Consider the following 14,132-nt stretch of genomic DNA (forward strand, 5'->3'; position numbering starts at 1 on the left):
CTCCAATACTGTTACATTCTTATGTTACATCTTAACTGTTATTATCATTTGAGAGGGATAGAAAAGAAAAACTGCTGGCATTGCCTTACAATTTATTCCTCAAATTACATTTAAGATTACTATTATTTGCGTTATCACAATCAAAAAAATACAACACATTTAGGTTAAATCTTACACAATAAATACTCACCAAAGGGAGGATATTGAAATTGAACTGTCAAGAAAGAATGGGATTTGAAAGAGAAGTTTATTTGTTAATAGAGGAAATCAGATTCTAGTAACAAATTGAATGGACCTGGAATGGATCGGATAATGTGACGGAAGAGGTGAAATGGAAATCCAGATGTGTAATTCTGCTTAAGGTTTTCTTTTTTTCTTTATCTCATTTCGACCACGTTTTTGATGTCTTCAAGACTAATTTCGACAATGTCAGTCTTCGAGAGCGATTTTCTTGTTTCAGCGTTCGGGATTTTTCATAGGAGTGAGAGAACGTCTCTCAAGGACTCAATTTTTACGTTTTCATTCATTTCTTAATAAACTTCAATTTCATCCGAAAGCTCTTGTTCGCAACCCTTTTCAAAACACAGAAAATCAATATTAGTCAATTATGTTTATTAACATCTAAATTACTTAAATACTATGTTCACATTAACAAACTGAAAATAAGGTTTTCTATACCCTATGCGCTCAAATAAGATTAATATTACATTCAGCTAAAAATAACTAAACAAAGCGCGTAGCTGGTGGGGAATGTAATATTAGCCTTAAACAGTGTGTGTCAGAATATTGTAATAATACACTCAAACTACGAAGCAATCGGTTTACAATATATTCCTGACACTCACTGCGTTGTCAGCGAAATATACAATAACTTCAAACGTTGTCACAATCGTGATATAGGGCAAAATGAAGGACAATGTCATGAACTAAAAACCACCCCTTTACAAATGTGAAAAATCGAAAGGAAAAAATCAATAATCGCTCTAATCGTTACTTAGAGCCTCGCGAAAGCGTCCAAATGAACTGACCGTCGTCTTAGTTAATATCGACCTGAAATTCCATTAAACCAAAACAACATATTAAAACACGCACATAACGGTAATCTATGGTGTTTCACAACCGATTATGGGGAAAAAATGGTCAATTTGAACTGAAACTTTGAATAGTGTTCCTTTTGGTAAAGAATGAATCAAAAACTCGATAGAATTTTGAAGCTACTGTTAGTCCGCGACACAGGGACTTGTATAAAATAGTTTCAGTTTTTGGTCTTTAAGGAGTTATCTTTCTACAAAACGGTGTAAATTTAGTGGGTCAGCAGATTTGTCAAAAGGGATGGTAGTGTGTAAACTGTGGCAGATAACTGGGACTGGAAAAAGTTACCGAGCAAAAAAACGATGCACTGCTTTTCTTACATCTCTAAACAGTTAAAAAGTGCAACATATTCAGAAACTAGAATAAGCGGCATTTTTTCACAAAAAATATATTCCAAAAAACTGAGGTTACTTACGTGGAGAGTGGCTTCGGGATCTCGAGTACCTCCTACGACTTCTACTGCTGTAGTAGGGTGAGGGCGAACGGCGATATCTAGAACTTCGGTAATAATCGCTGAAATCATATCTTTACTTACTCTCAACTAGCAAAAAATGTAAAAAAATTCCAAACATATTTCTAGCAAAAAGTTTTGATAAAATTAAGTACAAAAAATGTGTTTTAGATTTCATTTTGAAATCCAGACCTACGCAAAAAAAGTCATAATTTTCCTGCTCATACAAAGTTAAACTGCATCAAAATTAGAATACTCCAAACAAAAGCAGGAGACCACACAGTAAAAACAAAAAATATACTTACTCTCTATCTCTGCGACCTCGGCTTTCATACCGCTCAGATCTACTGTAAAAGAAAGATTTAATTAGACAAAAACTTACACATACTAACCAAAAATGAGTGTTTAAGCGAAATTATGTCCGAGAGATCCTTTAAGTCGCATTTATAACCTTAATAAGACAACTCCTAAATATTCTCGTGATAATATACCCAGGAAGAAATGCTTCAGCAGAAAAAAGTGACTTGAAGACGTTGTGCTCCACTGGGGTAAAAAAAATACAAATAAAGGTGTACTTACTAAGTAGGTTTGCCCATGTATATGCCAGGTGTGGGTGTGTGCGCCCTCTCGGTAATGGAAAAGTCAACTCTGATGCTTTTTCCGTTGATCTTCAGTCCGGAGCATTGTTCCTTAGCCACTTTGGCATCGCTGCTACTTTCAAAGTACACGAAGGCAAATCCTCTTGATCTACCCGTCTAAAAATTACATTCCAATCAGGAATAAGTAGGTAATTTTATTCTTAAAGGTGCCATTATTAATATTTTAATCGTCCTAAGTTGCTAAATAAACGATTGTTCCAAATGTAGACTAAAATAGAGACAAAAATTGGTGAATGTTTTACATAGACAGCTCTGTCAAATTGCTATTCCAGGTCGCATATTGCCTCACTAGAACTAAAATGACAAGGCAACATTTGTCCGCTCACCTGTTTTGGTTTGTAAGATATAATTGGTTCACTGTCTTACCTTAGCATCTAGAACGACTTGCACCCTCTCGACTGGTCCGTACTTATTGAATAAATGGTAAAGCTCGTCTTCGGTGGTGTGAACACTAAGACCAAACACCCCAAGACAACGACTGGGTTTTGGATGTTCGCGAGTACCCATGTGGCGCCTGCGACTAGACATAGGACTGTGTGAATGCCGAGAGCCCGGCGAACGCGTATCGCTGCGCGAATGTCTCGAGGACTTGTAACGTCTGTCTGAGCGTGATCGACTGCGCGACCTGTAAGGTCAAATCACAAAAACACCATTCAATCATTGACTCTTAGAGGACGCTCTAGTTTTCCATGTAACGGATATCTGCATCAAACGAGTGTTTATTTTGGTATCTTTGCGACTATGTAAATAACGGTGTCACATGATGTTTCAGTCAGTTCTTTGCTCTTGAGTAATGGTCATTAACTGACCACAATGATGTGAATGTTGGTGTGATGTGTTGTTCGTTCGTTTTAAAGTGTTTTCAAATTTTGATACTTCTCAAAACGTTCAAAGTGATTTGAGGTCAGAAAATCCAACCCAGACAACGCCGTAGTCCAACATTCTTTTGTACAATCGAATTATAAACGTTTGGTTGCTTACCTGTCGTCTCGGTCTCGTCGACTGCTATATTCTCTATCTCTGCTGTCGTGGCGACGGTCTCTATCTCTGCCCCGACTCCTGCTTCGACTCCTGAGTAAAAATAAATATCCAAGTTAGTCCACAGTTATTCAAATTCAATGTTTAATCACATTCAACAATTTCCTTAAACTTTTCACCATTGAGGAATCAGAAAACCGAGCTGGGTTTACTACTGTGATGCTAATGCCCGAAAAAAAAACAAAAAGAAGAATGACAGTGACAGATGGCAATCAAATTTACCATCCGCCATATTTACGCGTTTATGTTAGTTTTGAAGCTCCAAAATGGAAATAAAACACTTAGAACCTGCGGTTATTTCAAAACTCCGAAGCTCTAGCGACGTTTCCACAGTGGCCCAATGCGTCTTTGAGCTGGTAAACGGTTCGAAAACACCTTATTCCAAAACACTGTTCTAGTCTGAAGTGTTCTAGGTTTGCAACAGTCTGGACGCCAAATCCACATCGATTGCGGTACGTTTGAATCTCCTTACTTTCAAAATTCAAGTAATAGACAACGGGGACGGTATTTCCAAAGAAAATATGAGTTTTCTTGGACAGCGTTACGCGACAAACAAATGTAGGTCACTGGTGGATTTAGAGCGGCACAGAAAGACGTATGGGTATAGGGGCGAAGCCCTGGCCGGTATAGTAGAAATGAGCCGGGGTGTGACAATCACTTCACGTCAAAAAGAGTCACAAGAAACGTATACAAAGGTTCTTAGCAGAACTCTGAACAGTGAAGTCAAGCTGGTGCAGTTTCGAGCTAGCGAAGGCACGACAGTAACGGTTGTGGGGTGGCTCAGCAGTATACCAGTGCGACAGCAAAGAATTGTGCCTGAAATTGAACTGGAAGAAGTGAAAGTACAACTAGAAAAACTTAAAATCATTAACCCAAAGATTTCTTTTACACTGAGAAATGATGTTACCGGTCAGTTAATTTTGAACAGCCCTAAAACCTCAGATATTTTAAATGCTCTTTGCCACCTGTACCATGAGGAGGAAGAAGATTTCACTTTGCTTAAAGTATCAAAATCTAAAGTTTCCATAGAACTACTCATCAAAAAAGATCTAAGTTGGAGTGGTAAAAACGTACAGTACATTTACGTAAACAAGCGCCCAGTAAAAAGTTCGAAAATCCTGAAACAAGTCAAGAAAAGCTTTGTTGACCTAAACAAGCAACAAACAAAAAGACATCCAGTGTTTGCGATGAACATTAAATGCCCACAAATATATGTAGATCTAATGGCTAAGTCGTACAACCAGGAAGTAGAGTTTACTTGCTGGGATTTAGTGTTAATCTGCATTGAGAAACTAGGTAAAGCCTTCAAAGGACAGGGTCAAGAAAAGCTAGACCCCAGCGCTGAAGCCCCTAAGGAAAAAGAAAACTTTAAGTGCGGTGCATCTCAACTATTTGGAGTGGTGCAAGCTGCAGCGTTTAAGCGGAAAAGCTCAGATGATAATAACAGCCAACCCAAAATTCGAAAACCCAAGTGGAGAAACAATATAATGTCACAAGCTACAGATGGAAATTATGACATTTATGACTCTGAAGCTACTCAGCCTAAAAAACCCGTGCAAATTAAGTCAATAATGAAGAAGAAAAATGCTTTAAATATTCAAGTTCAACCTATCAATGTCACACCCAATAATGAGAGGCAATTTGATCAATGTTCAGTCTATTCAAGGTAAACTGTGAAATTTTCTTTTTAACAATTTTTTTCAGTGTGGAGAGTCACGTTTGACCTTAACTCTCTTAACAGAATGTTGTATGCTATAAAGTAGGTTTGATCAAAAAAACAAAATCGACATGGTCAAGTTTTGATACTTATAAGAATTGTGAATCAACATTACAAGTGAATTATGTTAGATTACAGTTGATAGTTGTTGTCTAATAAAAAATGAATTATACTGTAGTTTTAGTAAGAAATATCTAGTTTAAACATGAATTAAAAAATGCTTAAACCCACTTAGTTTGCAAAATTGTAAGGTAATATTTTAAAACTTTCTAGTGTACCAACAGTTACTTTCTAGTGTATCAACATTTACAGTAATCAGTCAAATTTGACTTCATCCTACCATTCATAAAAATGGCAATTACCGTTTAATTTAAAAAATTAAATATGTTTAAGATTGGACACTAATGAACACGACGGAAAAATGCTCATAATGGACATGTTTCTCAAATCGACTCAAATATACAAAAATAACGGTTACATTGAAAATGAAAAAAACGACACAGAATTAACCTTTGAGGAATCAAACTATTTATTTGAAAATAACGTTCAAGACGCGGTTAACGGAATTAATACTACCATGTCAGTGAGCGTCAACGTAAAGCGAAAACGTCTAAACAAAAATGATATAAATCCCCATGTTGAGGAACCTAAAGAACCAGTCTTTCGACAACAAAGGTTAACGGTTTCGCAGAATTTAGAAAACCGCGTAAAATCTACTTCAAAATGTGTGAGATCTCAAAAAAAAAACATTCAAAAATCAGACAATCCCGATCGCTTAGAGTTGAGATGCAGTCAAACCGAAATGCAATGTGATTACACAATTGCCATTGAAGGAAATGACCAAAAACCCAAGTACGTTTTCAGGAAAAAAAGTGAAGAAGAAATGGTAGCAAACGGGATTGTTGGAGCTTTCAGACCACTCAAAATCTGCGATAATGATGACCATGATGCACGTATATTTAACTTTGGATCTCAGACTTCTATAGTAAAACACACCCCTCGCACATTCAAAAAACCTCGCACACCAGATAATCCCGGAAGAGCTGCAATTAGTCAAAGTCCTTACTTTACGCGCAAAGAAAACACCGTTACATACCCATTTTTCAAACAATCTCACACGAAAGTGCGAACAGAACAACCAAATCTACCACAAATACCAGTTGCAGCGCCAGAACTGCATTACTATTTGCCACACAATCTACAAAGAAACATTTACTGTTGCAATCCTTGTAACTGTTTTGAACCAGTTTATCAAACTGGATTTTACCCTGTGGTTAACCAGTTTCAAGCTGCCACAAGTTGCCCACCTGTAAAGTTAACAAATCAACCAAACCAGAAACCAGAATGCTGGTCTGGGTTAAGCTCCAATGATCAAGAAGGTAATAATTAAGAAGGTGCTATTAATTTGATAACACCCTTTACACTACATAACCTATTGTAGGAATCAAACTGCATACAGATGATTGTGTTAAACAACCGTCCAATACAGTTCCCAACCCATTTTTATTAAATCAACCAAATAACAGACAAAATATTTGGTCTAGTCATACTTCACCCCATTTTTTATTTTCTGAAGAAGATAAATGCCCTAAAAATGAAGAAGGTAGTACAACTAATGCTCACAACAAAACTATGAATTTTGTGTGAACTAAAATTACTTTAATACAGATCACTGTGTTGGAAAACTATCCGACCTGACTGCATTGGAGCTGAGTTTGAATAAAATTCAAGAAACCCACCACCAAAAATCCCAAAGCAGAATCATTATAGACTCTCAAAATGAATGGTTAAAACAACACAATGAAAAGGGAGATAAGTATTTTTTGAACCCGCGCACTGGTAATGTAACACACTTCTAATAACAGTTGGTGCACTGAAACGTTTATGAAAAACCAGGTATGGTGACTGTAAAAACTCCCACAACCGCTAAAACATATTTTTCATTTGGGAAGAGACTTAATTTTGTGCCTAAAGGGTTGTCTCCTGCTCTGAAAGAGCATAAAGAAGTGGATGTAAGCTTGAGTCAGAATGCAAAAGACAAACTGCAAAACATGATTTTAGAAGGGTATGGAGATGAAGAGATGCTAACTAAATGGCAAAATTACATCTCAAATGGTAAATACTATTAAGATTTCCTATTACCTCCCAACAGGCAATTTTTAAGTAATTAAACACTTTTAGATCCAAAAACATTTTTTGAAGAAATATACAAAGACAAGTCTGAACAATTTGAGCCATGCATACCAACCCTCCAGAACAAAAACCTGAAAGTTCCACTAAATTATGTCAATTATGATCACCAGTCTTTTATAGATATTGAAGTAATTGGACAGCTGGACAACAAGTTTATTGTTGCCTTGGACATCAACTGTAATATGCTTGTTCTGTTTGATCAACATGCAGTTCATGAAAGAATTCTTGTGGAGAAACACTTTAAAGGTTACATTTCATTTTGTTTCAAACCTCTTACCATAATACATTTATTGCAGAACTCAAAGATAATAAAACTGCATGTACAAGTAGAGTGACAATATTTATGCCAGCAAATGATGTTAGTTTACTCAGACTGCACTCAAAATATATTGAATCACTTGGCTTGAAGATGGAATACATGCCTAATGGGGTTCATGTGACTAAAGTCCCACTTTGCCTTAAAGCTAAACTGGATTCAGAGGCAGTTTAAAACAATTTCTAGACAACTTTAATTGTTATACTTCAACATTTTTTAGGGAGGTCCTGAAATTGTTAACACCCTTGTGAAGGAGCTGCTAGAACGTTTGAAAACAATTAAAGCCCCAGCTGGAGGGATTCCACAAACTTTACAAAAAGTTATGAATTCCAAAGCTTGCCGAGGTATTATACATTTAATTTTAGTTTGAAAAATTGATTAAAAGTGGTACTGATTGAAGGTGCTATCAAATTTGGAGATGCATTATCAAGAAAGGAGTGTCAGGTGTTATTGAATGACCTATCAAAGTGCAAGTTACCATTTCAGTGTGCACATGGCAGACCTACATTAACACCACTCCTAAGTCTTTCCAAAGTTAACATATCTGAGAAAGTAAGTTGGAGTAAGTTGGTCTGAGAGGAACTACAACTGAGCAATTTTTAGGTGAAAAAAGTGAATCTCAGCAGATTAAGATTACAATCTTGAAGCTCAATTTTGTTATGATTTCATAGGTATTGTGTTGTGTTCTTTACTCTAACAAAATATAGTTAGTAGTAAGTGCCATAAAGTAGTGCATTATACATTATAAAATAAAATATTTTTCTGACAAAAATTGCTGCTTTGGATTTAAAAATGGAAATTCTACTAACTGTGAAACTGAAAACTATCGTTTAGAAATCAAAATGAGTGCTACATTGTAGCATCTTTAGGAAATGTCGATGAACTAATAATACATTGTCAATAGACTATGTTTACCTGGAATAACTTTTATCCTTATGACGCCGGGGTGAGGCATCCCTTCGGGGTGAATGATCTCCTTCCATAGTGGCGTAGCCTTCCTGCAAATAAAAAAATTGTACAAGTGATACATGTTTGGTCAATAACAACCAAACAATTTTTCCATCTTATTCAAGGTTTTCAGTTCAGTTTTTTTTTGTAGAAAATTCTATTAATACACACAGCCCCCTATGGAGTGGAGTAAGCACAAGCAGATCAAAATAAATACATATTTGCCGGCTAAAGTCTCCAGTGTCCATCATTTGAAGTTGTAAAGTTCATGGCTACAAACTTACCTCTTTAACGCTCATCATTACCTTAATTAAGCGGGCAATCTAAGCAAACTCGTTAAACTTGAGTTCTGTGATACTAACCAAAGCAAGTATATCGTAAATTAGTAGGAAAAGGATTAAATGTAGTTTTTAAAAACCACTCCACAGTACGGACACAACCACCACAATGCGGAAAATAAAAATGGCGGCGATGCTGATGGCTGAAGGCTGAAGCGTCAAAAACCAAAACTCAAGCGCATCTGTCAAATAATGAAGTTTGCGCAATCATATACCAGTTATTTGTCAGATTATATAATCCAATAAACGAATAATACTAGTATTGAATAAGCTCAGTTTGTTTACTGGTAGTTTGTTGAATTTTTCTACGACTACAATATAGGAAAATCACTTTTTATTGATCCTTTTACAAGACTGTTTATTTAATTACACTCCTGAAAAGAAGACCTGAAAAAGTTCTAGAACCTAACCTTAAAAAAATTTAAATGACCACAATATTTAAAATTGTGTATTTTTGTTTTTGGTTTAATTAAAAAATAAACTTACCTTCTATATTTGTTAGTATTTTACTAATATAACAGTTTTTTTTGTGAGTAATTGTTAAGCAGTTTCCTTACCAAATTATGCTGTAGTGTATGTTTTACCAATGGATGAGTTTTTAAGAATTAACTGGTAGTTATTACTTTAAAACGTTTTTGAAACAATTTGTTTTATAATACCTCTTATGTAGGCGTGCTGCCAACGACCTGAAGTCCCTGGAACACCCCAATCAATTTATTAGTGAGGATGTAATTGCTGATTCTTTGGTGTTCCATTCATTAGAGAAAAAAGATTTTTTTGCACCTGTGAAGAATATAGCTGTGAAGAAAACAGTTGTTTTGAAGGCGGATGAAATTGCTACATTCCAAAAGTCTTACTTAGATGAGTGGACACAGGAACAATGCTTGAAAGCATTAAAAATATTCCAGTCTGGAAAAGATCCTGCTTGCTACACAAAAAGTGAACAATTTTATGTTGATACCTTTAATGTAAGTTGCCAAGATGTTTTAAGCAGTTAATTTATGCTATAATTTCAGAATTCAAAGTCGATTATCCTAGAAGAGAACTCACTATACCAAAAGTATGCATGTGAGCAGTGGCAAAGATGCCATATGGGAGTTCTTAGTAAAAGGATATCAACTTTAATACCTTTTGGTAAAACTATATGGGAGGCTAAATGGAAACAGTTAATATTATTTCCTCAGTATTATAAGGAAACTAACATTACTATTAACATGACATTTGATGAAAATGAAAGTATTATTGACTATAAATGTTTAAGTAATGTTCTTGATGTGGTGAGTGTTTTAATAATGCTTTGTAGTCTCTGTACCATTGTTTTTTTGAAGGGCACTGTTGCCAAGTTTTCACTCCCAAATGTAAAGTCAGCATTCCGTCTGAATCTTAATTCTTTGCCAGCAGCAGAAAGTACTAAAGGGGCTTATTCAAATGTGTCAGGTATAAATTCATTTAAATCTCCACTCAAAGTGATATTTACATTAATTTTAGTTAGTGAGGATGTAAATGTTAAAACTATACTAGAAAGCAGAAGTGACATTGATTTGGTTATACCACTCAGTGCACTCAGATGTATAGCAAATGGTAGCAATCTTAAGAGAAGATGGATGATTCCATTTAGTGTTAAAACAGTACCAGTCAATAAAGGTTAATTCAATCCATATTTTCCTCTGTCTTTGATCTAATAAGTTGTTTTTTTTAGATGGTAGTACAAAAAAAGTTGTATTTTTGGATAAACCATTTTCTCAGTCTGAGATAACTTTCCGTGATTTAAGCCAGAAGGCTTTCAAAAGAGTCATGAAAACTAATTTTTGTCAATTTGAGGCTTTTAGGTAATTATATAGGAAATTCTGTATATGGAGTAGGAGTTACTGTTTTTGGTGATTTATTTCAGGTATGATACTCCAATAGAGGCAACCAGAAGTGACCATGAACCTAATAAACTTAATTCAGGTAAGTTATATCAAGAGTGGAAAGTTATATCAGGTAACATATGTTTTATTTTTAGATGCTGATTGTAATAAGGCAAAAATGTACAAAAATGTTAGTTATAAACTCTGGAATGTTAAAAAAACGGACTGTCAAAATAATTTGTTGAAAAGAAACCACAAAAATGTGGAATTTAATGTACTTATTAGAAGTAAACTAGATGCTTGTGAGGTAAGTATCTTTTACGTGCACATTTTTAGATTAGACTCAATCAAGCATTTAGATTTTTATGTACAGATCGAGTTTTTAGTGTACAGAGCAAGGAACCCTTCAGCCTGTGATATTAAGACCAAAACTAGAAAATCAACCGAATCTCGGCGCTCGTATAGCTTCAAAAGAGGAACTGGGTAATGACTGGACAACTCTTTTTTTCATTCCATTTTCAAATCTTTACAGGAGTAAGTGTGTTTTTACTTATAAATTATATTGGTTCCACAATGGTTGTTTAGTGGGAATTACGTCAAATTATGGGGATGTAGTGTACGTGGATAAATGTCACATACAGAAAATTGCGGCAGAAGCCCAGACGCATCATCAGTTCAGACCAAATTTGGGTTTAGGCATTCTAGAGCAAACATTGGAGACGCTTATTACCTTAGAACCGGGCAATTATTTGTTGCAGCATTTACCTAAACATGGAGCTTTTATTGCAATATTAAAAGAAACTACTGATGTGTAAGTTAATATTTTCTGACCCACAGTCCTGAAAACCAACTAATTATTGTATTTCAGTGAATCTAAGCCCAGTGAAAGATTCGATTTTCATTCAGAATCGGCTAATTTGTCAGTAACCGAGAATTCCAAAAATTGGCTCCCAATCGATTTAAACTTTATTCTGCCCTCATTTGATGCTGCCAACCGAATGCCGGGAATGTTTACACCGCGTCCAAACGTGGTACGTACATACTCTAGAAAACGCAAAAAGAAACAAAACGACAAATGATGTTTATAAATCATTTTTATTTATTTTTATTAATGTTAAATGTTAAACAAATCAATTTAATAAAGACTTCCTAAGTGATAATAATGACGTCGCTTCACTTCTCAAATCCGCGGTATTTGACAAATGTCGCAACTGAAAGGAGAATCATAACACAAAGAGAAACCAAAAAAAAAAAAAATGAATTACATATAGTTAATATTATTTACCCAAAAGTCCTACAAATGTTAATTATGTACACTGTCCACATATTAAGATACTAAAAGGGAAAAAACAGGTAATGGCAAAACAGGAAATTAACTCATTAAGTGGGTAGTTTTGAAACTAAAAATAGAGGGAAAATACAGTCTGTTTTTTTTTAATATTTTTGTATATAATATAGCCTATGACAACTTTTTAGCCTTTTGATAGAGAGTGTCTACTACTTTGCTCATGCTCTGGATGGTTTCTAAAGCCATTTCGTAGGTTTTGTCTACTGGTGTTTCTTCAAATACAATCAGGACCCCTAAAAAAAAGAATTATTATAGTAGGTATAATGTTACAATTATAAAATGTAATCTGGCCACAATAAGGACAATATTATTGTTAGTTGTTAGGATAATCTCTATAGAAATTATCCTTTAAATAAAATAATTTGAAGTGAAAATACTGGCCCTAAAGGTGATAATACCATTCCATAAAACAAAAAAAATTATTTAACAGGATGGAATCAGTAAAGTAAATCACTTTCAACAAAAATGCAACAGTGTAAAATTAGAAACTGCATATGTTTACCCACATTCCACTTAAGAGAGTATTTTTAACCTGTTAATTTTCTACATTAAAGTATTCAATGTTGCAGCCAAGTTTTACTATATTAAACCAAATGCATTTGCAACCCAACCAAATTATTTTCCATTGACATTTTGGTATTGTGCCAACAAACAAAGGCATGACAATGCACTTTCTTTGTTTTCAAAATATTTAGAACCGGTTTTTCATAAAATTACCATTTTAATCAAGGTAAACTAATAAAGACCATATTAAGAATTACCTTCTCCTTGATCCAAAATCCCGTGAAACTTTGCATCCAAAATCATTTGAGACAGCTTCTTTTCAACCTGAGCCATTGGTAGTTTAATAGTCTTTGCAATGTAATCCACTTGGACCCGACTGTAAGGCTCAATGATTCTGCATAAATTCTGTTCTAACATGTTGTCATAAAGAGTGCCCAAATGTGCCCTCACTATAACATCCTCCTCCAGTTCTCTTTTATACAACTTGACTGCTTGTTGAAAATCAGCTAAAGATCTTTTATGTGATGCTTGGGCTACTGCCTTCATTGCATCTATGTCTTTACCAGCATACTTGATGGCCAACTTTCCACTAACAATTTGCTGTACATCTTCAGGATTATTTAGCATAATCTTTGAGAGGAGCATGTATTTTAGAGCGGTCAAGGCCTTAGTTGACTCTACACTATCAAAACCTTCAAATGCTTCATAGAAATAAGAATAGGCTGTTTTGAAGTCTTTCTCATCTGCTGCATGAAGAATTCCCGATTGAAGATCCAGGGAGGCTTGAATTTTAGGAGGGCAATAGATTGCATTGGCTGTTGTACGTGCTGATGTCAGAGCTGCTCTTGCTTTTGGAAGATTGCTTAAGGCATGATAAGTTTTACTTTCCAATAATTGGACCTCCACCAATAAATTTTTGTCATCCAACTTCTTCAGCTCTTTCAATAATGTGGAACCCAACTGCAGTGCCTCAGCAAACATTCCAGTGTCAAAATAAAGAGCAATTAACCTTGCTTCCAATGACTGCCTCAGGAAGGTTCTTTTTTCTTCTTTCGCCCATTCGATACATTCCTTGCATAGCTGAACCTCGATTCCAATACCAGCTTCAAGATCCAGGAAGAAATCGACTAGAGATCTAACTAATTTTGCTGCTTTTGCCTTGCTAATCTCACTCAGAAAGGGACGTGTTTGTTTTATGAGGTCGGCGAGTTCCTTAGCTTTACCTTCTTTCTTGTACTTCTCGCCCAGGTTGAGGATGTCCTGCTCCTTGTTCTGGATATTTTTCTCCTCATTTTCATCCTCACTACTAATTTTTAGTAAGTTTTCGTGGTGTGAACGAACAGATTGGGAACGCTCAAACAACATTGCACCCGCCATATTTCACGTTTAGAAAAGCACTGTCATCCTTGCACCAAAAATCGCCATTGACAAACTGACAAATGACAAACAAAGAACTATTTTTGACAATTTACAGAAGTTCTTCTTTTCTTAAATGGCGGTGGTTTACAACCAAACTGTCGAGTCGAATTATTATAATTAAGAGTATTTATTTACTCACTTAAATACTTAGTTCCAATATTTAGAGTATAAAATGATTTAGATTAGATTATGCCATAGGCAGTTAATTTTAAGAATGTTTGTATGGCTTATTCCATTTGCGGCGGTTGCCACAGCATTA

At 35.2% G+C, this 14,132-nt stretch overlaps 4 protein-coding genes across 11 annotated transcripts; 2 read left to right on the forward strand and 2 right to left on the reverse strand.

Moving 5' to 3' along the window:
- Positions 1-79: 79 nt before the first annotated feature.
- Positions 80-8,916, reverse strand: tra2 (transformer 2). Of its 8 annotated transcripts, none has more exons than XM_081978410.1 (8): positions 8,777-8,916; positions 8,382-8,464; positions 3,184-3,273; positions 2,569-2,827; positions 2,123-2,298; positions 1,849-1,890; positions 1,508-1,605; positions 80-572 (listed from the first exon to the last, which is right to left on the reverse strand). In XM_081978410.1, the coding sequence occupies exons 2-8, from the start codon at positions 8,447-8,449 to the stop codon at positions 547-549; spliced, it is 759 nt and encodes a 252-aa protein (XP_081834536.1). In that variant the 5' UTR covers positions 8,450-8,464; positions 8,777-8,916; the 3' UTR covers positions 80-546. The 8 variants fall into 8 exon arrangements, with proteins under 8 accessions (XP_081834536.1, XP_081834535.1, XP_081834538.1 ...); XM_081978409.1 differs by having other exon boundaries at positions 8,720-8,906; XM_081978412.1 differs by having other exon boundaries at positions 2,569-2,716; positions 8,699-8,905.
- LOC145727727 (DNA mismatch repair protein Mlh3-like) lies at positions 3,313-8,238 on the forward strand. Its single transcript, XM_081977543.1, has 11 exons — positions 3,313-3,596; positions 3,654-4,906; positions 5,351-6,336; positions 6,399-6,560; positions 6,626-6,796; positions 6,854-7,072; positions 7,139-7,396; positions 7,447-7,631; positions 7,687-7,810; positions 7,867-8,018; positions 8,070-8,238. The coding sequence occupies exons 1-11, from the start codon at positions 3,507-3,509 to the stop codon at positions 8,109-8,111; spliced, it is 3,642 nt and encodes a 1,213-aa protein (XP_081833669.1). The 5' UTR covers positions 3,313-3,506; the 3' UTR covers positions 8,112-8,238.
- Positions 8,917-9,153: 237 nt separating the features above from the next.
- Positions 9,154-11,765, forward strand: LOC145728287 (uncharacterized). Its single transcript, XM_081978390.1, has 11 exons — positions 9,154-9,364; positions 9,423-9,720; positions 9,769-10,029; positions 10,081-10,189; positions 10,241-10,396; positions 10,452-10,581; positions 10,644-10,702; positions 10,758-10,909; positions 10,989-11,136; positions 11,188-11,413; positions 11,471-11,765. The coding sequence occupies exons 1-11, from the start codon at positions 9,339-9,341 to the stop codon at positions 11,679-11,681; spliced, it is 1,776 nt and encodes a 591-aa protein (XP_081834516.1). The 5' UTR covers positions 9,154-9,338; the 3' UTR covers positions 11,682-11,765.
- Positions 11,679-13,863, reverse strand: Rpn6 (regulatory particle non-ATPase 6). Its single transcript, XM_081978398.1, has 2 exons — positions 12,712-13,863; positions 11,679-12,183 (listed from the first exon to the last, which is right to left on the reverse strand). Exons 1-2 carry the CDS (start codon positions 13,829-13,831, stop codon positions 12,062-12,064), a joined length of 1,242 nt encoding a protein of 413 aa, XP_081834524.1. The 5' UTR covers positions 13,832-13,863; the 3' UTR covers positions 11,679-12,061.
- Between the last annotated feature and the right edge of the window lie 269 nt (positions 13,864-14,132).

This window comes from Ips typographus, linkage group LG4 (genome assembly GCF_016097725.1).
Source record: "Ips typographus isolate SLU linkage group LG4, UJ_Ityp_2.0, whole genome shotgun sequence".
Lineage (NCBI taxonomy): Eukaryota > Metazoa > Arthropoda > Insecta > Coleoptera > Curculionidae > Ips > Ips typographus.